A 23,573-nucleotide genomic window follows, 5' to 3' on the forward strand; every position below is an offset into this window, starting at 1 on the left:
AGAAAACAATGCTGAGTCCGAGAAAGATGAGGAAGAAGATTAAGTTGATGAAGTAATTGGACCCTTGAAACTCCATAAACCACTAAGGACTGCCACCATCTTTGACACTCCAAAACAAACGATGAACTACATGAGACATGCATCCAGGGTGGTCAATGAGAAATTGAACAATCCATATGACTATGAGAAAAATATCGCAGACCATCGCTTTTGGAATGACTTCTAAGCAGATTTTCATGAAATGATGATCTTAGCAAAGAAGCCAATTACACATATACAGTGGATTGATTGGAATTACATGGCTCAGAAAGATGATCCCGTGTTCAATGAAGTCATCGCTGCTTGTGAGAGCAAGAAAGTTAAAAATATAATGGCTTTCAAGTATGATTAGCGTAAGGAAGTTATCGCACAATTTTATACCACCATGTGGTTCGAGGGATCGGAGAATCCCTTTATGCATTAGATGACAGAGAGAGTCAAGTACAAAATAATCTTCAAAGGATTTTCTCATCATTTTCATTTTGATACTCGAGACACATCCAAAGATCAAATCCATAATGAGAATCAGCTTACTTTGAAAGAGCTTAGGTTCATGTATCTAAATCATAGACGAGTCGAGTTTGAAACACTTACACAAGAGTTTGAATGTCATCTTTTTACAATGATAGTTTGATGGTTTTTCTTATTACAGAAGATTGCAGTCATGGTAACCAAGTGCACCTACAATTGCATTGCAAGGCAACCCCGACAATGAAAGTCACACAGAAATGGGAAAATACCGTTTCTCATCGGTCCAGGTTATTACAATTCGAACTCAAACACCAAACATGAGGCTGAACTTGGTGGCGAGAGGGATGGATATGATGGCAGCTCCCAGTGCAACACCAAAAATACGGTGTGAGATTGAGAACGTAGCACTCAGCTGTGGCTTCTTCAGAGGGAGATGGGGTGACAACGGGCGGTTTGCAACAGGAGATGACTGGGGGCGACTCGTGTGCAGGGGTCGGCTTCCGGGTGCAGACATCTTTGGTCGCAGAGCTCCTAGAGGAGATGTGTAGCCCCTAGCTTGCTCAAGATTTGAGTTTGAGCTACCAAGAGTACCTGAAAGTTGAAGGCAACAAACTTCAGTGTAACTGCTTGTTGTCTTGAAAGTACACCAGAAGGACAGGGAACATATAACAAATCAGTGCAGGAGTTCTTACCACGAAGAGCACATGGAGCATCTCTCAAGGGCACAAATCTAGTGTTGCTGTGATACTTCTCCATTCCTGCACAAGCAATAATCATACATTAACATCAACACAAAATCACAAGTTCAGTAAACATGCCAAATTTTGCAAAGGTAAAACCAGAAAGAGCAGACTAATGATTAATGTACATTGGAGATTCTCAGAACCAATTGATCCAACTTGACTCGATCGTTTAGAACATAAACCAAGTTTATTTCAGCAAATTCCTAGTCAAACTCAAAGCTTAGAACAACCTGGAATACCAGAATGCAGGGCAGAAATAAAAAAGTATGTTGCAGTTCACAAATACATCTCATTGCAATGATGTACCATTGACAACCCAACATAACATTTTAGCCTTTTCAGTATGCAGTATGCAGTGCTATAAAGGATGTAGGAACGGCTGATGGCACAGAGAACATAAATATGAGCATCGTAAGATCTTGAAATTTCTAATCACTTCACTGATATACAGAGAGAGAGAGAGAGCCTGTCTAAGAGTCCAGATACACGTACAAAAGTCTAAGCATGGGTTATCATACAGCCGTACTATTGTACTAGCTAACTTACATTTTCCCCTATATCATCAATATCACTAATGAAACAAGGGTGTCTACGTATGCCTATCCTGCAAAGTCCTGACGACTTCTTTGGATGTAGAGTAGAAATATGCAACAGAGAATTACACGGAAGATTAGGATTTGAGGGCTCGCAGCAAAGAGAAGATCCTGCAGAACAAAACAAACTATCGAGCGAAGCAGCATATGGCTTCCTTACCGACCAAAGAAGTAACACCCCATTGCTGTGAAGCACATACAAATTTGTGACACCACCGATTACCCTAACGCCATCGTGTATCAAAGCGCACCAAAATCTTGGACATCTCGAGCCGTCAGGCACGCGAACAGATCGCTAATAGCTAAGGCCACCCACATCCATGGCCGGCCAAGATCCACACCCAAGCTCACCAACCAAATCCGCGAACCCTAGGATGGATCGCGTCATAGCAGCACATAGATACCACGCAGATGAAATCGAATCGAATCATTAATCGCGAGCGCGACGATGGGGATGAGTACTCACCGGACTTCTCCCGCTCCCGCCCGCCCACTCGGTCGTCGCTTCTCTTCCTGCACCGCCGCCGATGAATGAGATGGAGAGAGAGAGAGAGAAGAATTCCAAAAGAAGCTTCAGACTTTTGGGCCGCGCTTCTTGGTGGGCTGGCGGGCCGCTACGCTAAAGCTCGGCTCGGCGTAGGGAGTCTAGACACGTGGCGTGCGTGCGTGCGTGCAGCCGTCTCGTACCGTTCCAGAACACTCAAGAGCGACTGGCATGGCGAGCGGCGGCGGCGGCGGAGGCGCGGCGGCGCGGATGGACCCGGAGGTGGCGACAGAGCTGGTGCGGAAGGGCGCCACCCTCCTCCTCCTCGATGTCCCCCAGCGCACACTCTTCGGAATCGACACCCAGGTCGGTCGGATTCGTCCCCCCTACAACCCCATCTCCTAGCTTGCTGTTGGTGCGTGCACCAAATTTGACGGGATTTCCTTTTCGCCTGTTTCTTCCTCTCCAGGTGTTCTCCGTCGGGCCCAAGTTCAAAGGGATCAAAATGGTGCCTCCGGGGCCGCACTTCGTCTACTACTGCTCCTCCAGCAGGTAGCTACACTCCCCATTTCGTGCATGTGAACCTTTTATTTGGAAATGAGCTGGATAATCTGTTTGCAAACAATGCACATGCAAACTAATAGTACAAGAATTACTTTCCTTTTCCTTGTTGATTTCGAATCAGTTACTGCTAGTCGTGCTACCTTTTCATGGGTTTTAGTTTGTCAGTTGAAAGCGTTGAACAGAATGGCCAAATATTGCCTACTTCAAGTTTGTGCTGCTGTTTATCTGCCATGCCAATTTGTCATGAGCGATATATCCTTTTTTTTTTTACCTTGGATTGCTGAGAGTACTCCTAGTCTTTTTCAAGAAACTGTGGTAGATGCGACCAAAAAAGGAAAAAGCGACGATGCTAATGTAAAACATCTCATAAACCCCTAACATGCTCATGGAGTAGTGTTAGATCAGCAGCATCCAGCAGCATGTTGCCGATTCATTGACCTGGCCTTGCAATGTCCTTAAAACTTTGTGCTGTGTAAAATGGTGAAAAGTGGTGTACATGTGCAATTTTTTAATCCAATTTTCCCCATGTTCTGATGGTTGGTTGATACCTATCTATTATTGTTTATGCCATTGCTTCATGCAATACGATATGCTCTACTGACCATATCTCCACAATCTATGACCCCCTTAGGCACGGGAATGAGTTTGCACCTACCGTTGGATTCTTTCTTACTACTCAACCATCTGAGGTAATTCTCCCTATTGGCCCAAGCATGTTTATTAGCTACAAATATGCTACTGCGCCAACCATTCCTTGTAGGATTAAGCACTGAAATTTAGTTTATGCTGCTATTTGAGTTTATGACAGCTTGTCACATTGAGACTTGTTTGTTAAGAAGAGAAGATTCTGTCAATCTGTCTCTCTGTATTTGAGATGTGACTATTGGACTGAGTAATCGACAATTGAGTTTGTTGGATGAATGGTTAAATAGAGCGGCAAATTGTAATGTAAGACTCTTGGTTTATAGGGCTATAGCCTATAGGCTAGTTATATTTATCCATACCATTCGTTTTGGTGCTATAGTGCTCCAGTTTTTCTTTTATTCTCATTTAGCAATGATAAAGTGATGTAATAGCTTCCCAAACCATAGTATTATGTATCTAGTTACACCTTTTCAAATATTGCATAGTGCTTTCTTGTATTTATGTATATAGCTACTCCTATCCATTTTTAAGGATACAGGCTTTTCAATTTAGTCCCAAAGTATAAAGGCGTGCATATAAGTTAGATGCTAGCTTCACTCTTCTGCCCTTTTTATTTCATTCTCTCCTAATTCGTAAGCGTTTGTGCATGACACCCACACAAACTATTATTCCTCATCTTTCCAAACTACTTAATGGAAATAGGAAGGGCGCTCATGTCATTTTTTCTTATGGATTCGTCAAATTGAAAACTTTCTTAACCTATGCGCTTCTTAAAAAAATGCCTTCTGAAAGGGACTGGAGGGAGTACAAATTTTGTGTCTATAGGATGTATGTATGGAAATAGATAAAGAAAAATGCATTTTGAAGTGTACTGTATGACAGAAACCAAAAGAAAATCAAAGTCAATTGTAACGAATGGTGATCAAAATTAATTCTGTGCTGAAGATATGAAATGGACATCTGTTTATTAACCAGAATATTCAACTGATGGCACTTAATTACATGCTTACATATACCCATCTTATGTGCGGCATTTGCAGGTGATTGTTCGAAAGTGGGATGCGCAAGAGGAAAGGTTAATCAGACTGTCAGAAGAGGAGGTGATATATTGAATATTATTAGAATCTATAACCTACGAACTATGGTAGTCATTTATTTGTTTATTGATTCATGGCTGCACCTTCTTCTCTATGCTGTCCTGTTTGATTGCTAAAAGGAAGTACAAAATTGTACCTTCATATGATAGTGGTCACTTTGGACCAAAAGTAACACATTTCTACTAGAGGTATTAATGATGCTTGCAAGAGGCTTTATGCATGATCTAGTTCAATTGTCTTTATTCTTCTCACGTTTTTATGCATACTACATTACTAGATATTCTACTGGCATGAGATGACAATGAGTCCTCAAAACCAATATTTCAGTAAGCTAAACAATCACATTTCGCTAAATGTTAGTGTGGCAGCTTCAAATCCTCATCATTTGTCTTTGCTTCATGCACTGTAAATTGCCAAGCCCTTGTACATTATTAAACATATAACACTACTCAGTTTGATATTAAAGCACAAGATGGACTGCCTCAGCTGGAATAGCACCTCTCTATGTGCATAATCTATTGGGTCCACACCAAATGTGAGAAAAAGTGACACAGTACACTAGATGCATTTAATTTTATGCTCAGTTTGTTTTGCTCATGTCTGTTGTCAGTGACAAATAATATACAAAACATAAAGCAGATAAGAATGAATATGTATTTGCCCCAAAGAATTGGCCCTCCTGTTAAACTGGATGTGACTTGACAAAATCTCAAATTGTCAATGGCTCAATGCATGCACTATTGCACTTGCTTTTTCTTGAGTTCGGTACTGAAGTTTATTTTCTTGTAGGAAATCAGATACTCAGAATCAGTAAGACGTTTCGAGTTTGATGATCAGCTTGGATCATACAATTTGGATTCTTTTGGAGACTGGAAACAACTTTCAAGCTACTTGTCACATAGTGTCATTGAACGACTTGGTACAAGATGCATTTTTTTGGCTTTTTGCTTGTATTGGTTAGAAAATAGGCACATAATGACATGTTTGATGAAATCAACTAGTGAACTAGATTATATTTGTGTTTGATTATTCATCCAGAACCAATTGGAGGGGAAATTACAATTGCATGGGAGTCATCATGGATGGATAAAGCTCCCCAAAGTGACATGGAGAGACGCTTGATGGAACAACTAAGAGAAGACAAGTTTGCAAATAATGCTTCTGTGCAGTCTGAGCGGAGAGGATGCTACTACACAAGTATCCCTGCTTCGGTTAAGCACAAGAACATCTCAGTGGATGAACTGACGGCGCTGAATTTGGACAAAGTAATGTTACCATTTGTAGTCCAGCCAAATTTATAAATGACATTTGATGGTATCATTGGCATAGCTTGTCTTATCATTACAAATCAGTCTTCTGTTCCTTCAATTTTTTTTTCCATTCAATTTCCTGAAATAATGGTTTGTCTGACATGGACCCATATATGACAATGTTAACAACAATAATTGGAGCACTAGTGCTACATATGAAAAAAACCAACCTGAATTTGAACAGTACAAGTAAGTAGAATCGTAGTTAACACAGGGATCAATAGGCGTGACAATATTGGTTTGCTGCTTCTTTACATTTACTCCTATTAAACATACTATCATTAATAATTCGCTTGAATTATAATACAATATGCAAATAGACATGGTATTTTTCTGCTATTATTGGGTGGTTTGCTCAAAGTAATCCCTCCTACATATGCCACTTGTAAAAAAGTAGTGACCATTGAGTTGGCAATTTATATTTTTTTTTTTATTGATGATGCTGTTCTATTTCTCAGACAAGCTTGCTTGAGAGTGTTTTGGCCAAAAATTATCAAGGTCAAGAAGATATACTCTTGGGAGAGCTGCAGTTTGCTTTCATAGCTTTTATGGTACTACTTACGAAACTAAATATTTCTACTGTTAATGAGTTACAGGTTCTGCTAGACTATTCTCTGATGTATTTGCGACTTTGAGTTGTGCAGATGGGCCAGTCACTGGAGGCTTTTATGCAGTGGAAAGCATTAGTCAGTCTTCTTTTGAGCTGCAGTGAAGCTGTAAGTACTTTTCTTTTGTTAATCTTAAGCAACATTGTTATGTTTCTCCACATATATTGATGGAATAGATATATTTGGCTACCTTTATGGGATTCTTTTTACTGTATAATGTTACTGAAACATATTATTCTTGTGCTGAATACATACATAATACATTGCGATCCTTATTTTGTTGGGTCCAGTCCAGTAGCCCATTTTTTTTATCATCTTGGAAAATGGTATGATTCCACATTTTGCTACATCAATGCTCTTCTTAGATAAGCTAATCTAGTTCACTGCTATTGTTAGGAATAGCAACTTGTATTCAATGGTAGCCCCATGAGGCAATATATAGAGTACATGGGAGAAACCCAAGGACTAGGAGATAACCATAATACCCTTGACTATTATACCCTTAACACCCCCCTCAAATGCAAGGCATATGCAATAGCGTTGCATTTGAAAGAGTGAACACCAAGTACTAAACTTAGACAAAATAAAACTAATACATCCAAAAATTCTCTTCAAAGACATCGTAGAGTGGAGCCTTGGTAATCCTATCAAATGAAACCGAAGAAGTGCAAAACGAAGCACAAAAGTAGAGTCGCGATGATGACAGCAAAGAATGTCCTTGGTCAAGAATCACAACAAAGCGACGATGAGTAGCAAGACGATAAACGAAATGGTCATTAGAGCTACGGAAAGACCAAGATGACAAAAGGATTCCCTAGATCAAGAATTGCAAACAAAGCAATGACGAGTAGCAAGACAACAAACGAAGTTGTCACTAAAACTACAGAAAGACCTAGATGACACTGTTGCATCAATAATGACGGGAAAAGATTAGCTAAACAAAGACAAAATTTAGCTAACCACAAAAGAAATTGACTAATTGACGAAGGAATATGTGGACTCGCACGTCATACACGAACTCAAAGAGAGACCGAGAGTTGGATGTGGACGCAGCGGAAAACAAAGACTAAAGCTAGACACAAGATCAGCTAAAGATAAGACTCAAACAAGAGGACTTGTAGCACCAAAGCAAAGCCTAGCATAGCAGCAACAGAACACAACGATTGGCACAATAGCAGTAGCGGCAACAAAACAAAAGCTAGCAAGCAGGAGAACGTAGCACACTAGCACCTCGGCCCATAAGCCCAGCCGAGAGAGCAAAGCCCAGATGCCATGATCTGCAGCACCGTAGAGAGGCACACAAACATCCCACTGCCATGATGAATATGGTGTATGTTAGGTTTTGACAGCTCATTGTCAACAGTGGCCATCACGGTTCGGAAAGTTGCTGGAGCCTGTGCCCACCCACACACTAAAACAATCATGCTAAGTATTATAAAATTGGGTCCCAAAAATCAAGGTTAGATAAACTAAAAATGAAGTTCGAACCAGACCAGATTCTGCACTGGAAATGGCCAGTTTCTGGGAGGAAACAGCGATCAGCCAGGGTCATGTTCTGCTTTCTTGAGCTCTAACCACTTTATTGGTATTTTGAGGAGGGGAATATGGGAAAAGTGAAGGGCTGAACTGCACTTGATAGTTAACACTTCCCCTCTTGATTATTTGTTACTCTATATGATATGGATAATGTTGTATGCTTGTTTGACCCTTTTCTTTCTTTATCCCTGGCAGCCCCTTCATACAAGGACTAACATGTTTGTAAAGGTATTATCTGGCTTCTCTACTTTTCATTTCTGGAGCTCAAGCATGTTTTACTAAATTATCTGGGCAAATATATTTAAACCATGAGGACTAACAGATTTCTACCTGTTATTTGCTTTGTGTTGCATTCAGTTTATTAGGACATTTTACTATCAACTCAAGCATGGCTTTCAACGTACCCAAGATTCCAGGAGCAGTGGGGATATGGGCAACTCTCTGTTTTTGGATGAAGCATGGTTTTCAAGAGACATATTCCTGTACCGTCTTTCCAAGGTAATTTTGTTGGTACAGAGCTGGTAACAAGATATATGCACACAAATTAAGATAAATATTTTTTGTCACTTCCTAAACTTAGTTATGTGACTAAAAGGAAAGTTATGTTGCAACATGGAAATGTGGAAAACTAAAAGCAGAATAACCATGTAACAATGTAATACTAATATTGACCGCTTGACCATATCTGGATATCTCAAATCAGTTCCAACAAGCCACCAACGGCCTGACTGAAGTTCCCAACTTTCTATTTTAAGTTGGTTCCTACCACTCTACCAGATGTGTCCTAACAATATTAACAGAGTTGTGGGACTATTTAATTAAAATTTAGGATTAGTAAAACCTTATATTCCCTCTATATCCCACTAAAGAAGTATTTTTCACCTTCATTTTTGGCCACCACAAGGCTCCGCCCGTGGTTATGTAATGTAGCAGTACTGTTCACGGTTCCACAAGTGCAATTAAAAATAAGAATATTTAGATCCTTGTTAGCTGGGTTGTTTCTCTATTGATATATTCCATGTGCTAGAGATCATATCTTCAGAGTGTTTCTCAAAGGTAGACTCGTCTGTATAAATAGGCTAGCTTTCTATTCATTAGCAACTAAGCAAGAAAGAATTTAAGTCTTTTTTCTCATCTTAAGGTTCTCTCATAACTGTCCATATATATCTTCCCTTTCATATATCCTGATCCCTTCAGGCTGTGCGTTATGTTCATCATCTACATGAACTGAGTACTGTTTTTTGGGTTTAGCACCAGGTTTGCAACTACTGTTTTTTTGGGTTTAGCACCGAGCCATAATATCATGAACTGAGTAAATGGATAATTTGTCCCTTACCTGTCCTAGTTTCTATTGTGTTTTCCCACCTTTCAATGTTTTTAAATACATTGTCTATACCTAATTGAAACACACACAGATAAAAAAAGATATTAATGTCAACTGAATGTCATGTCCAGACTCTAGAATTTTTGAACCTCTGACTGCAGAAGGAACCAAAGTTCTAAAGAAACACGTTCAAACATGTTTTGGTGTCAATGGATTTGAATTATATTTGAGTATGAAATAGTTTGGTTGAAGTATGCTAGCAGCTTAATAAGTAATAATTTGGTCTGCTCACACCATTGATTTCTCTTAATCGCTATTGCAGGATTTCTTTATGGTGGTACTTGAAGCCCCTGTTGTTGATGGAGACCTTCTATCATGGGTTCTCTTTCTGATCCTTACTTAGACCTTGCTATAACAATACTGTATTTGTGGGCTTGAATTTTTCATTTACGCTGAGTACCGAACTTCCTGTTCTGTGATTTAAATAGCATAGGCAGAATTAGCTATGTAGTTACTGTGATCCCTGTATTAACATCCACAAATGATTATATTAGACCACTAATTCTAGGAGTTTGTTGCAATTTCATGTGCATGAACGCAAGATTTGCATGTCATGTTTTATGTGACGAATGATATTCTCTGAAGTAATTTCAAATAATGTTATATCTAGAGCACAGAGCGAATAACATGTGCTGCTAATTCAACCAATTGAGCATTCTCACTCTAGCTGCTGAATATTGGTTTCAGACATTAGTGTACACTGTATATAAATTCCAAAACTTAGGAACTGTTGGTGTTTAAGTTTCCTTCCCATATCCAGGCTAGAAAACTTAAAATGCTTCTGGAGACTACGTTTGGATGGGATCTTGAGAACAATGCAGTGAACCTGATTTATGAAGACGACGAGGTAAACTTGGATTGTGATCAAGCGATAGCACTTCTCTATTATACTTTAGTGAAACTGTTCTTTCCATATGAGTGCAGTTTGCTCCTGTGGTTGTGGAAATGGATGGGTCGTAGACTAGTGAAGTCACATTCCATGAAATCTCTCGAGGATATGGTGCACTTGTAGGTATGCAGCAAACTTCCTTTTTACTTTTATTGGTATATTATATCATGCACAATGCTAGAGAAGCCATTTTCTGCCTAGAATCATAAGAATCTGTGGTGCTGTTACCAGGCACCCATGGTGCACAGATGCTTACGAAGTTTTATTACCTGTACTTATGCAGGATACTTGACTAATGATTGACTTGCTTAACAGTTGACTACTTGTTTGACGATGGAGATAAGTAAGATCCTCTGTTTAGTGGTCCTGTGGTATCCTAGTTTTTCTGAATTGTTTGGCCTGTAAATATATGAAGAGCGTAAACTTTGTAGCTGCATCAACTATGCAGTATGTGCTATTGCATATTATGCAGAGTATGGACACTAAGATAATGTTCTTTACCCTGTGTGAGACAGCGTGAAAAGACTAGTTAAGCCATTGTGTTTTTAACTGCAATTTGTGAATGAAGAAGCAAAAATTTCAACGCAGTACTTTTATTTTTCACAGAAATTTAAATTCCCGCAGTGCCAATAGTTTGATACATACATCAAATGTTATGTGCTTGACACTGATTGATAACCATCTGCTCGCTAGCTGATTGTTATCTTTTCTGCTTTGAAATTTTTACGCACCCCTTAACAAAATCGTTGCTGGTGTAGACCACCTGAGTTTGAGAACACCGTATTCAGCAATCCATACACAAGGATGAAATATTAGAGCTCCAAACAATGAACCATGAACGGGGGAGGCTTGCCAAATGTGTGTTTGAATATGAAATCCAACGAATTTGGGATCTTTACTTAGAAGTTTGATCTTGGGAAGAAATTGGAATGGAATAATATCGATTCCACGAAATCTTCACAAGCCTTCAACTAGACCTTACCAATATTCGCTTCTCGTGATGGCCCACTTGTCGGTGACACACTGGTAGCTCACACTTTTGGTTTTGTTTTATTTTTCTCGGTAATTCCATCTTGCATGTGCCTACAGAGCCTAGTTACTTGTAATTTGTGCTGCACCTGTTGAAAAAGCGGTGCAAATGGAATCTAGTAACATGTGGCACCCTCGTTAACCTCGGGATGGGGGTAATTAATTTGGAGGTCTAGACTTTAAACTAGCTTTGACAGCACAAGGGCGGATGGTGAGGTGATTATGTGCTGGCCTGGGATGCTTTTTAGGGTCTCTGTTCACTGCTTCTTTTCTGCTAGCACTATCATATGGTCTACACCAGCAACCACTTGTTTATGAGCATTTCTGGTGATCTGGTCCATGTAGTACTTGTATCTTGTTAAATGTCTTGAGTATTGGTCTAAACAAAGGAATTGTCTTGAGTTTTGATTTGGTGGATCATACAAGAATTTAAGCTCTACTGTTATGAGACCAAATGGAAATGGGTATTCAGTTATCAAAACAAGAAGGAAGAAGCGATTATTATTATTTTGTCTAAGTTTCTAAATGAAAAATTGCCAATTTTAAATGTGACGTGCCATAGTTCAATAGCTGTAATTAACAGCTCCATGTAAACTAGAGCTTATACTGAATCTTGTTGTCTGTTGAAACAGTACAGTCATGCAGTAAAAACACATATGGCCTGAACTATTTAAGCATCTCTTGATGTAATTTACTAGTAAAACACTCTGCTTGGATCTATAAAAGAAAATGGGCATTGCATTGGGATCTAGAATCTCTTGTTTTTACAAGTAAACCTGTTAATCCAGCTTTGTGCCTGCAGGCGGCAGAGCAAGTTAGCACTAATTTAGTGGCGTTTGGTAAGAAGAATTTTTACTGCTAGCTCGACATGTACTTTTTTCCAGGATCCACATGCACTCCATGATTCAGTTTTTGAAGTTTTAACAGTTTAATCTCTACATGGAGCATGTCTTTACATCTCCCCTTGTTACCCACAACCGATCATGGTTCTCTACTGCATGGTTTGGATCAGTTCTTGAAGTTCGAAACGTACAATAAACCCTATTAATCAAGACAAAAATGGTCAGTGTTTGGGAAACATGTTGCAGTAATAAATTGTAAATAAATTCAAATTTACCGGTACTTTCTATAGGTTTAGGGCATGTTTATTTTAGCTGTAAATTGTGAAAACTAGCTTACATATTATAGATTTTTATAAGCTGGATTGTAAAAAACTGAAGCTGTTTGACATCTTGGATTGTGAGAGGGTTGGATTGCTATTTTTGTTGTGCAATGTCTGTAATATCCCTAGCTATTGTGAGCACACATTTTTTTTCTATTTATCATTTTGTATGCTGTTTTTATATTTTTAAATATGAATTTGTAAATTGAAATAGCAAATGATACATCATTCATACAAAAGTACTTTTGTCATTACAAATGACCTCTCATTAACAATCAACTCTCTCATAGTAAATAAAGCATCAGCGATACTATCACGAAAGGCATTCATGTCAGGAGTTTCATGTCCTAATTCATTGTGATCAGATAAAGATGCTTGGTCTGGAACAAAATTTTCATCTTGATCACACATCTTAAAATCTTCATCCCTCAAAGAACTATCTCTAATAAAGTTATAAAGAGCTATGTATGCAATGATTATTTTTGTTTGCTTAACCGTATGATAACTTGGCAAGTCCAATAATATTCTCTATTTCATCTTCAAAACACCAAATGATCGCTCAATTACATTGCGAAAAGATGAATGCAAGTGATTATAAATATCTTTTTTACCACTAGGACCAGGGCCTTGATGAAACTCCTGTAAATGGTACTTCTCTCCTTTGTATGGAGCTAGATAACCCGCTCGGTTAGGATTGTCCGAATCAACAAGATAATATTTTCCTGAAAGAGAACACTCAATTTGAGAAGTAATTATGATAATGTTGCACATGAAATGACAATGATATCATATTTTATAATACCTTGTGGTGCATGTGGAAACTTATCGCCATATTTACGTAAAACCTCATTGAACACCCGCATATCATATACCGAGCTTTACCATCCGATAACAATAAAAGTGAACCTCATATCAAAGTCACATATGGTCAACACATTTTGAGTTGCATATCCATAATGTCCAACATGTGCAACCAAGTTTGTCAAAGGCACACTAACAGGTACATATGTACCATCTATTGCACCTATGCAGTTATTAAAATCTTGTGCAAACTGAGGATCTTCAAGTCTAGCATGCACCGTCTTGAACTCTGGATCCGTTGGTTTGATAATATCTTGTGCAAGAAGATTGACACTATCCAACACTTCAAAGAATTTCCTACTAATTGTTTCGATTGACCTCTCGAACCAGTTTGCAACTTGGATAAATGATTATGGACCACAAATGATCCATAGAAATATGCCTAAACATTCAATAGAACTCATACTTCTAGTTAACTTCAAGCTATAATTTGATACCAACAACTCATGTAGCCTATCAAAAAGCGGCATACTCATCCTAAACATGTTATAGCATTCTCTTGGACTATTCAAGTTTATCATCACCCGATCATGACTTGAGAGAACAGATTCTCTCCTCTTAGATTTGTTTAAGTAAGTACCACTCCAGTACGTACCAATAGCACATGATATTGTTCCATATTGTTTGAGCACATCCTGTTGCCTACGTGCAAGCTCAAATATTGCATCATCCCCATCACTGTCACTTGAACTCATCTATAAAGAAAATTACAATAAGTTACACACTGATATGGCTCAAGTAGTTCCATTGACATAGCAAACATTACAATAAATAGGTTCATGGAACAATAAATTGTCAAATGAAGGTTCAATCAAACATTACATAAATGTAGCTAGGTTCATGGAACAATAAATTATCAAATAAAGGTTCAAGCAAAGATTACATAACAGTAGATAACTACTAATCTTTCTTCTCCTTCCGACACCACATTTTCAACCAACTGAGCATTCCTTCATTGGTGGTTAAAGTGAGAAACACATCACGGTTTTTAGCTTGATGTTTTCAGCTTTCACATAAAGCTTGCTAGCCATAAAATGTTCCTCACTACCTTCTATTGCCCCAGACTGCACATCCAAGGCCATAACTTCCTTAATGGGTTCTCTACTTACTTCACCCTGTAGCATCTTGTTGGTTATAGCACTAGAGGACTGCATATTATCCAATGTGCCTTTCATTATCTTAACCATGGGGTTCTTTCCCTTCTTTCTCAGGCTATTAACACAATTGTTACTACCACCTCGCTTCATTAGATTGGCAACCTTTCTAGTGATGTTGCAATCCTCAGGTTCTCGATCTTTCTTCCTCATCATCCCCATTATTCTCATTTCCTTGCACTCCTTCATCGAGAACATAAGAAGAAGAACCATCCACTGCATTATGATCAAACATCCTCTCAAGCTCAGAAAGACACTCAGGTGGACCATTCCGAAGCTTCTTCCATTCAAAATGATTCTGAAAACCAAAGAAGGTAATGCTAGAGAACATATTTGCCCGCAAAAAAATAAACTGGAATAATGAATATGTAAGAGATTACCTTTGTGTTAACTTTCCACCAATTGTTGTCAGCTACAACTGTTTGTTTAGAACTATCCCATCCAAGTCCAGTAGCTTTATTGATGGTTAACCAGAATATGTATAGAACCTTAAGTGCATCCCATCGGTTTTTTAATTGCAGTCTTGAATGAAGCTTCCCTGTCCCCAGCATCTATTTCCTTAACACATATGTCACAGAACATCCTATTGTGAAATGAATCTCAATTGGCTTTATCGAAAGGAGCATCCATCTATTATTTCACAAATATGGACACACCATGAACTGAGGATAGTTGCATATATCACTAAACAACAAAGGATATGAAAAGGAGCATATGCAATTATTTGTGGACACACCCTGAGCTGAACATCAAAGGATATAAAAAAAAGAGCATATGCAGTTCAAAAGGAACAAGTATATTATCCTACACTGAAATTACAAGACTATGTATCTGTCCAAGCACTAGCCCATCGGGCATTAAACACCAATTTTACAAGTTCCTACTCCAATTACAATACACCATGAAACAAAAACCTGAAACCCACACTCCTCCCACTAAAGACCAAATATCTAAACACTTAGCGGCAACATCGGAGTAGAATGCTCTGAGTAGGTACAATGTGCACAAACTGAAATCATTCATTCAACAATCGAAGAGGGCACACACATGTATGAATCTATTACTAGCATAGGCCAGCAAGCCAATCAAATCCAATTCACAACCGATTTCATGCATCAAAGAGAAAGAAAAAAAAAAGGGTTACCGACGTTGAGGTGCGGTGTTGATGTGAGGCGGGGACGAGTGACCGGTGCCGGTGAGGCCTGAGCGGCAAGGAGGCACGTCGTGAGGCGGGAGGTTAGCCTTTAGGAGCTGCCACAGCATGGTCGTCCGACGACGGGGTGGCGGTCATGAGAACATCAAGGAGGCAGCTTACGGCGGTGAAGACAGTCGTCCAAAGGCAGGGAAAAGCGCCGGGTGGCAGGGATCATCGATGGGCGATGGGGATCGGCGATAGGAAGGGTGGATTAGGGCTCGCGGCGGCGCCCTAGGGTTCGCTCAGGGTGAGAGGGTGGATCGGGCCGAGCGCTGGGTGGGGAGGAGGGGGCGCTTTGGTGGGAGGGTAGTCGGATGGCATAGTGGGTAATTTCGCTCGAACTTCTATGTTTACTTTCGTAATTGTCACTTTTACAATTTGTAAAAGATGGTGGAGCCCAGATTACTGGATTGTTACAATATGGGGGTCATATTATTATAATCTGGGACTAGAACCTAGGTGTTTGGCATAACTGTAGATTGTGCAATCACAATTTTATAAATCTGAAACTAAAACAAACAGATCCTTAGTCCTTCTACTTCATATTTTGCATAGAATGGCTTGTTATTGAGGTATGCGTAATAGGTTTTCTATGTGCCATCTTCATGAATGATATTGTATCTCTTTTCCCCCTTCGAGGAGTATTTGACCAAACATCTAAATTAAAGAGGTGACAGGATGAGTGGCATTGCTAGAGAAAAAAAACATGATTTAGGTCTTTTTTAAGACAAGAAAATCAAGTTTGATCATTAAATTTCACATGGCCGTAGAATATAATCTCCCTTACCATATTTTTGAAAATTTTCTAAAACTCTACAAATGGTTTCTTGAGTGGTTTCTACCATTTCACTGGTTAGTGGTTTCCACATGATATTTAATTTCCCCATCTTATAGTTATTTTGATCTAGTACATTTTTTAGAAAAAATATGAGTTAATTACCTTAAAATTTATTTTGCATACAATGGATTGTATTGACGTAGGCGCGTTAAGTTTTCTATGTGCCATGTTCATGCATGGTACTACGTCTCTTTTCCGCCTTCAAGGAGTATTTGACCAAACATCTGATCTAAAGAGGGGTTTGGATGAGTTAGGTTGCTAGAGAAAATTTTATGACTTAGAAAATCTCTAAGACCAAGGAAATCAAATTAGACCATCAAATCTCACATGGTTGTAGAAGACCATCTCCCTTACCATACTTTTTAAGAATTTTCTAAAACTTCTACACATGGTTTATGGAGAGGTTTCCACCATTTCACCGAATTAGTGGCTTCCACCTGATATTTCCCCAACCTTTTACTTTACAATTTTAAGAGAGAACATGAACTATCATAAAGAAACAATTTCAAGGCATTGTTCAGTATCCAAAAGCTATTATAGTATATCCCGTGTACTCAACTCTTTGAAACCAATCATAATGTCTTAGGGGAAAAAATTGTATGGGCGATGGGTGCAGCCTGCGGCGCGTGCGACCCCCAGCTCGATGGATGCCGCGTGGAAGCCCATTCCACCGGACGGCAGCTGTAAACTGCTCGGCCCTGTGCTTCCCATCGGCTCCACATCGGCAGACGGCTCGGCTCCGCATCGACTCAGGACTCAGCCCTGCCTTCCCAGCGCGGCCCTCCTCTCCTCTGACTCCGCAGTCGCCAGAGCACGGCGCGGCCTGTACCCGCGGTGTCCGGGGAGGTCGCGAACGACGACTGGGCGGCTCGACGAGGCGCGTCTGGTGCAGCGCCTGCAGCAGTGGTCGCCTGCGCAGACGGGCAGGGAGAGGAGAGGGAGACGGGAGTGGCGGCGGCGGATTGGGAGGAGCTCCAGAGGTGGCGGCGGCGAATTGGGAGGGGCTCCAGAGGTTTGCGCCGTCCTCTCGGCGACATGAGCCTCTGCCTGGGCGCCCTCGCCGTCCACTACGACAGACCCTATGGATTTGGATCAGGTACGTTTCATCCGGCACTCCTGCTGATTCCTGTACTGACTTTCTGTGTCCATCCTGATGGCTGCTAAAATGGCATGCAGTTTGGATACTCTGGGAAATTGGAGCGATATGGATTTGCAAGAAACAGGATGTGGCACCTGCTGCAGCAGCGTGACCCATCTGACATGATTCAGGAACTATGGGATTCCTTGAAGAACTGAAAGTGTGCATGAATGTAGATGTTTCAGAAGTACGGATAGGTTGTCAACAATTGTATCAGTGTTGAGTTCATTGATACCTGTGAAAATAGTGGTTCACAAGAATAATGTAAAATGTGATTTGTATCTGAAATATATTTGGATGTTTTGAAATCAGCAGTGGAATGGATGTCTTAATAATCTGATTGTTTCTCTGAAATGCATTATTCTGAACAGGCAACGTCTGTAAGGTTCCTATTCAGAGCAAAGGCAACAGAATGTACATGTTTTATTTCATAAGGTCACTTGACAGCAAATGAGCACAGTTACATAGATTCATGATTTTGCACTCCATCAAAATGTAACTTCCTAACAGCAGTTTGCACTGTAGTATCTTGATCAACTCCCATTAAGAGACTTGTGTATCCTCCTGGAATGTATGGAGCAGCCATTGCAGAAGGTTCTGGAATTAAATTGAAGTGTGTCATTGTGGAATTAGCATATCCACCTTGCAGGAAAGGAGCATCCATGGATGAAGATGGCCCAGCATTAAAATTCTGTCATGTATAGCATAAGAAAGTGTTCAGAAATCACGCTTGTAAGGGAATAAATTGTGAAAATAGCTAATGTCTTACAGTTATTTGGTTTGGATCAGCACGTTCATCTCTTGTTTCCAGATCTTCACCTACAATGGGATATATATATATATGATAATTCAATATTTTAAAAAAATTGTCGATTAAGCAAAAGGTACTAGGCAGGTCAGTACCTTTCTTCTGAGCACCCTTCTTCTTCTTCCCTGGCTTCTTTTTAACAACATTTTTAAAACGTGTATGCTTTGAACCTTTTATTACTTGAGGAATTTTAAATGATATTACACCATTTAATGCATCTAGGACACATTCATTTGGAACTGGAGGAACCTCATTGGGTTTTTCATGCATCTCACTTAGATAAGTATCCGCTTCCAAGTTCAAGTTATGTATGGCTTTCTGCAATTTATCAAGAAGTTCTTGTGACGGCGAACACTTCAATGCAAGAGATGTGGCCTGTCGAGATATAAGTGCTGCCTGTGTTTTCAAATCTCCCTTCTCAGTTCCTTGTTTCTCAATATAAAATCCAGTTTTCACATATTTTGTCCATCTAGGCAGTATATATTGCGATGGCAAATTGTATACTCCATTCATATTGAAGACTCTAAGAGCATGCTTGCACAATAAACCTGTAAGATATAGTTACCAATTTAATCAACCTATATTACAGCTTACAATGTATAAATTGAAATGTAATAGTATACATACCTATGGATTCAAACATCTGGCAAGAGCATGTAATGGTGGAATCTTCGGTGTTCAATACTAATGTTGCTCCACGGTCAGATTGCATATACTTAAAGAATGTCAAGTTTGTCCCTGCAGCTTCCAACAATTCACAAGACAATGTAAATTGTCTTTTAAATTCTTCCTCAAATTCTGAATACATTCTCCTTGTATATGATTCAGCTGCAGTATTCAACATAGGTAGATTTGGAATGTATGCAACTGGGTTCTTTTGGCGTGACTTAAAATCAGCATCCAACTCATTTGCATGGAGACTAACTGCAACCTTCTCACATTCTACAAGGAGTTCTGAAAGACCGAGTTTCCTACGAAATCTTTTCTTGAAGACATTATTCATACCTTCACTCCTTTGGGTCGAGTTCATGTCTGTTGTAAAAGAGTCACGGTATACCGCAGCCCACTTTGCCCTCAAAGCATATAGGTTTGCCATCCATGAGTTATTCTCAAGGTTGTATTTAGCCAACAATTCATGCCATTTCTCTATGAAGTAAGTCTCTGATCTATCTTCGTACACACATCTTTTGAAATTTGGTAAGAACTTGTTATCCGACGCATGAATTACATGACTAAGATGTTTAGTAGCATTTAAGCAAATGTGCCACAAACAAAGACGGTGGCTGGTATTTGGGAATGCATAAGCAATTGCTGCTGCCATAGCCGCATCTTGATCTGTAAAAATTGTGCTTGGGTGCTTTCCTGACATTGCCGTTAGAAAGGTTTCAAAAAGCCAAACAAATGATTCAATAGTTTCATTAAATAGAAGTGCACATCCAAAAATTATTGTTTGCTTGTGATGGTTGGTGCCAAGAATCGGAGCAAAAGGCATTTCAAACTTATTAGTTTGAAATGTGGTGTCAAATAACACAGCATCACCAAAGCATTTGTAATCCATGATAGACTGACCATCTGCCCAAAAGAAATTTGCTATACGACCATCTTCCTTGTCTACCTGAAAAGCATAAAAAAATGTAGGATCATGTAACTGTTTATTTCTCAGATATTCAGATAGTGTTTGTGCATCATTGGCTTCTAAGTACTGTCTGCGCTCGCGACCAATCTCATTATTGCAATCCATCTTAGCAAATGGCGTTTTGTCTTCCCCTCCATAAAACTCCTTCATGAACTCATAAACTTGGGCTGGCTTCATTCCAGCTTCCCGTATCTGCCCAATTAATTTCTTGTCTGCCTCTATAACCTGTCGTTGGGACCTCAGCTTGTGTAACTTATTTGGACTAGCAAGATAATGATTGTGCTCTAGTACGACCTTTTGCACTGTCCAAATCCCCTCTCTGCTGATACTAAACTGAACACGAGCATCGCAATCTGTCCTTGTAATGTCCTTTTGTGATGTCGCATTTTCTCGATGTCCTTGGCTACTGCAAACTATATATTTCTGACATATACTCTTATCTTGGCGGCGCTTTGTCTTGCTCTTTCTAATACTGAACCCAACCTTACCGGCATAGGTGTTGTACATCTCATAAGCCTTTTCCTCGGATTGAAAAGTCATTCCAACTTCAGGAGTGACCAAATTTTGCCCAGCTTTGTGAACCACCTCCTGTACATATCAATTGTCAATTAAAGGTGTACTATAATAAAACAAAATATCATAGATTTTGTCAAGTTTGTTACTTATATTTTTTACCTCATCAGGTACTTCATTCTCCACTGATCCAGACATATGTGAAATGGTGCCGATGGTCTCTACTCCCATGGTAACCGTGGTGTTCTGTGAAATATGCGCACTATATATCAGAAACCAAACAACATAGAAGAAAAGGCATTTGTTTGAAAAAAAAGAAAAGGCACAACGATCTAAACAAATAACCAACCTGTGTTATCTGTTGTTCGTCTTCTCGAGGACCACCACCAATTTCTAGTGCACGTGAATCCTCCATGAGAGAAGAAGATCCCATCAGGTCAACAGTTGTGATGTCTTCTTGGCGTCCAACGTCTTCTATGGAGGCTACTGGTTCATCCATGGAAGCGGCAGCGGCGGCGTGCAACTGGTCTAGGGCTCAAGGCACCGATCTGTTGGGGGCGTCGATCTCGTATTCAACATGACTTCGATGAGCTCAGTCGATGCGGAGCCGAGCCGTCTGCCGATGGGAAGCACAGGGCCCGAGCAGTTTACAGCTGCCGTCCGATGGAATGGGCTTCCACGCAGCATCCATCGAGCTTGGGGTCACACGCGCCGCAGGCTGCACCCATCGCCCATACAATTTTTTTCCTGTCTTAGATGCACACGAGTGCCAAACTGTCTTGTCACTATCCCAGGATACCAACTGGCCATCAAATGGGTCCCCTGTGCCAAACTTTGCTATTCAACAACTCGGTTCTTTTCTTTAGTCCCCAAAACCAGGAACTAGCATGACCTAACCAATTGAGTGACATTCAACAGCTAAAGAAAAAGAAAAAACTCAACTTTAAGCCAAAACCTATGCTCCATGTCAGGAGCCCATTTGACTAGAAATTTTAGGTTGTAGGGAAGCTTGTGATTTTGAAGACATTGAGGAACAAGAACTGTTTGGAGCTTTCTTTAGCTCACTTTTCATCAGTAAGATGAGGCGGTGAGGATTAGTGTCTTGTTGAGAGGCCAGGACGAAGTTTCTAAGGCTCCATTTGGTGTTGTAGTGGATTATTATAATCTTTTAGATTTTTTGTGTTTTGCCACATTTCTTTTTCTTTGAAAATAAGGATATTATTGCGTTTTATAACTGAATTGATGAGTGGAAATGTGACAGGAATAATAACCAAGTAACACAATAAGTCAAATTTCAATCAGATTTACCAAACAACCTGGAGTACTAGATTTTTTGCAACTGCTTTTACATAACATCCTTAAAAAAAGGCCTGCACACAACAACCATAAATTAACCGTGATTATTTATGTCTAGTTGTCTTAGAAAATTAAATTAAAAAAAAAGAAAAAGCATGAATATAAAAAACAAATTGATGCCATGATTTTCAACTACAAATCCACTAGAACCATACATCTTTCCTATAAACCACACCTAACCATATTCCTTTTTCACATTTGTACAACCTAGCATATTATTATTATCTTGACTAAAAGACCTCGTATATTTTTATCAGCAACTATACTATGTACATCCTCACACAAGATTGGAGTACCTAGTTCTTGCTGGGTTCAGTTCATGAATTCAGGAAAGTAAACCCCCCAAATTAAAATAGTTACCCTTGTTGTGTGTGACCCTTTTGTCTTGGGGACGGTAGAATGGAGGAGGATGAACCCCAGCACAAGCCATCGTAATCCATTGATATGATGCCTCCCAATTCCTTCTGCTTGACACCATACCTCAAAGAAACCCCATTCAAAACACGATACTTTGAGAAAGATGCCTTTCTTGGGCCACAATTGACTAGTTAGGTGCAGCCTAACATGGCTCCAATTTTTTTTAAAAAATAGGGCACAAAGTCCGAGACTGTCAATATTTTATTTTAGTAGACGGTAGAGATTAAACTGTAGCTAGTGTAAACACTGTTAATGTAATAGGGGTAGCAGTAGTTACTACTTGGTTAATTAGGAATAAGATATCACTAGGGTAACGTGGTAAAGTTGCTGTTAAAGTATTAACCACCCCTTAGAAGTTAAAAGTCATCGTTACCATTTGGTTTTAACTTTTTGACTGCTCGCCTTGTTGCTATGTACGTTGCGGAAAACACCCTTCTTTAGTCAGTATTTATTTTTAAGTATGTGCAGTAGTGGATATAGAGAATTTTCACTGGGTTAATTAGGAGTAAGATATCACTAGGGCAAATTTAGCCAGTGCAAAACGATACCAAATGTGCTCGCAATATATCAATAACTTCGTCTTTCCAAGAACATGCAAGAGAGTTGCCTGTCCTTCCATGAATATATATCAAGAAAAGAAAACTTCGACACAAGGAGTGTTTCTCATTGTTCAAAAAAGAAGAGACTGAAATTATCCAAGCATGGCAAATGTTTACTGAGATTTTCCGACCAAATTGAGGCCAATTCCTTGTTTAGGAATGACGTCATTTATAAATGTCTATATCTTAACACTTTATCTGCATACCCTCTTAGTCTGAACACAAGAGTACAAGATCTTAGCTAGTAGTGTATTGAAATATATATGCTTCTGACAGGGACTGAAATGTGAATGTCAAAGTGAAAAGAGGCGACCTGATTTTACCTAACTAATTAACCCTCAACTCACATGTAGAGTAGATATTTTTAGCTTTGTTTTAGTTTGTGCCTGATACCTAGAGTGGTATTTTAACCCCTGGTTGCAATGGACGCTGTTACTGTGGAGAGATGATCCATGTCGACAGGAGGACAGAAGAGAAGAGCGCTGCCTCATCATCATCTAAAAA

General features: G+C 39.5%; 4 protein-coding genes across 6 annotated transcripts; 2 read left to right on the forward strand and 2 right to left on the reverse strand.

Moving 5' to 3' along the window:
* Positions 1-635: 635 nt before the first annotated feature.
* LOC133923878 (succinate dehydrogenase subunit 3-1, mitochondrial-like) lies at positions 636-2,429 on the reverse strand. Of its 2 annotated transcripts, none has more exons than XM_062369160.1 (3): positions 2,313-2,429; positions 1,203-1,268; positions 636-1,101 (listed from the first exon to the last, which is right to left on the reverse strand). In XM_062369160.1, the coding sequence occupies exons 2-3, from the start codon at positions 1,264-1,266 to the stop codon at positions 815-817; spliced, it is 351 nt and encodes a 116-aa protein (XP_062225144.1). In that variant the 5' UTR covers positions 1,267-1,268; positions 2,313-2,429; the 3' UTR covers positions 636-814. The 2 variants fall into 2 exon arrangements, with proteins under 2 accessions (XP_062225144.1, XP_062225145.1); XM_062369161.1 differs by lacking the exon at positions 2,313-2,429 and adding an exon at positions 2,007-2,234.
* Positions 2,430-2,551: 122 nt separating this feature from the next.
* LOC133923877 (uncharacterized) lies at positions 2,552-10,950 on the forward strand. 2 transcript variants are annotated; one of them, XM_062369158.1, is made up of 14 exons: positions 2,552-2,696; positions 2,800-2,882; positions 3,526-3,583; positions 4,580-4,639; positions 5,426-5,555; positions 5,675-5,901; positions 6,405-6,497; positions 6,591-6,662; positions 8,286-8,318; positions 8,448-8,588; positions 9,737-9,793; positions 10,235-10,321; positions 10,399-10,486; positions 10,647-10,950. In XM_062369158.1, the coding sequence occupies exons 1-13, from the start codon at positions 2,562-2,564 to the stop codon at positions 10,432-10,434; spliced, it is 1,212 nt and encodes a 403-aa protein (XP_062225142.1). In that variant the 5' UTR covers positions 2,552-2,561; the 3' UTR covers positions 10,435-10,486; positions 10,647-10,950. The 2 variants fall into 2 exon arrangements, with proteins under 2 accessions (XP_062225142.1, XP_062225143.1); XM_062369159.1 differs by having other exon boundaries at positions 10,679-10,950.
* A 6,247-nt stretch (positions 10,951-17,197) lies between these two features.
* LOC133923404 (uncharacterized) lies at positions 17,198-18,048 on the forward strand. The gene is made up of 2 exons (XM_062368716.1): positions 17,198-17,698; positions 17,779-18,048. The coding sequence occupies exons 1-2, from the start codon at positions 17,202-17,204 to the stop codon at positions 17,864-17,866; spliced, it is 585 nt and encodes a 194-aa protein (XP_062224700.1). The 5' UTR covers positions 17,198-17,201; the 3' UTR covers positions 17,867-18,048.
* On the reverse strand, positions 17,875-21,196 carry LOC133923769 (protein FAR1-RELATED SEQUENCE 5-like). Its single transcript, XM_062369029.1, has 6 exons — positions 21,047-21,196; positions 20,860-20,943; positions 20,668-20,772; positions 19,176-20,163; positions 18,644-19,096; positions 17,875-17,975 (listed from the first exon to the last, which is right to left on the reverse strand). Exons 1-6 carry the CDS (start codon positions 21,194-21,196, stop codon positions 17,875-17,877), a joined length of 1,881 nt encoding a protein of 626 aa, XP_062225013.1.
* Positions 21,197-23,573: the final 2,377 nt, after the last annotated feature.

Source organism: Phragmites australis, chromosome 7 (assembly GCF_958298935.1).
Source record: "Phragmites australis chromosome 7, lpPhrAust1.1, whole genome shotgun sequence".
Lineage (NCBI taxonomy): Eukaryota > Viridiplantae > Streptophyta > Magnoliopsida > Poales > Poaceae > Phragmites > Phragmites australis.

Coding starts and splice junctions, on each gene's coding strand:
- LOC133923878 (XM_062369160.1), bottom strand. CDS start 1,266: ATGGAGAAGTATCACAGCAACACTAGATTTGTGCCCTTGAGAGATGCT. Junction 1,102..1,202: donor TGCTCCATGTGCTCTTCGTG/GTAAGAACTCCT, acceptor TTCAACTTTCAG/GTACTCTTGGTAGCTCAAAC.
- LOC133923877 (XM_062369158.1), top strand. CDS start 2,562: ATGGCGAGCGGCGGCGGCGGCGGAGGCGCGGCGGCGCGGATGGACCCG. Junction 2,697..2,799: donor TCTTCGGAATCGACACCCAG/GTCGGTCGGATT, acceptor CTTCCTCTCCAG/GTGTTCTCCGTCGGGCCCAA. Junction 3,584..4,579: donor TTACTACTCAACCATCTGAG/GTAATTCTCCCT, acceptor CGGCATTTGCAG/GTGATTGTTCGAAAGTGGGA.
- LOC133923404 (XM_062368716.1), top strand. CDS start 17,202: ATGGGCGATGGGTGCAGCCTGCGGCGCGTGCGACCCCCAGCTCGATGG. Junction 17,699..17,778: donor ACCCTATGGATTTGGATCAG/GTACGTTTCATC, acceptor AATGGCATGCAG/TTTGGATACTCTGGGAAATT.
- LOC133923769 (XM_062369029.1), bottom strand. CDS start 21,196: ATGGATGAACCAGTAGCCTCCATAGAAGACGTTGGACGCCAAGAAGAC. Junction 20,773..20,859: donor AGAATGAAGTACCTGATGAG/GTAAAAAATATA, acceptor TGATATGTACAG/GAGGTGGTTCACAAAGCTGG. Junction 20,164..20,667: donor ACAACACCTATGCCGGTAAG/GTTGGGTTCAGT, acceptor TATGCTTTTCAG/GTAGACAAGGAAGATGGTCG.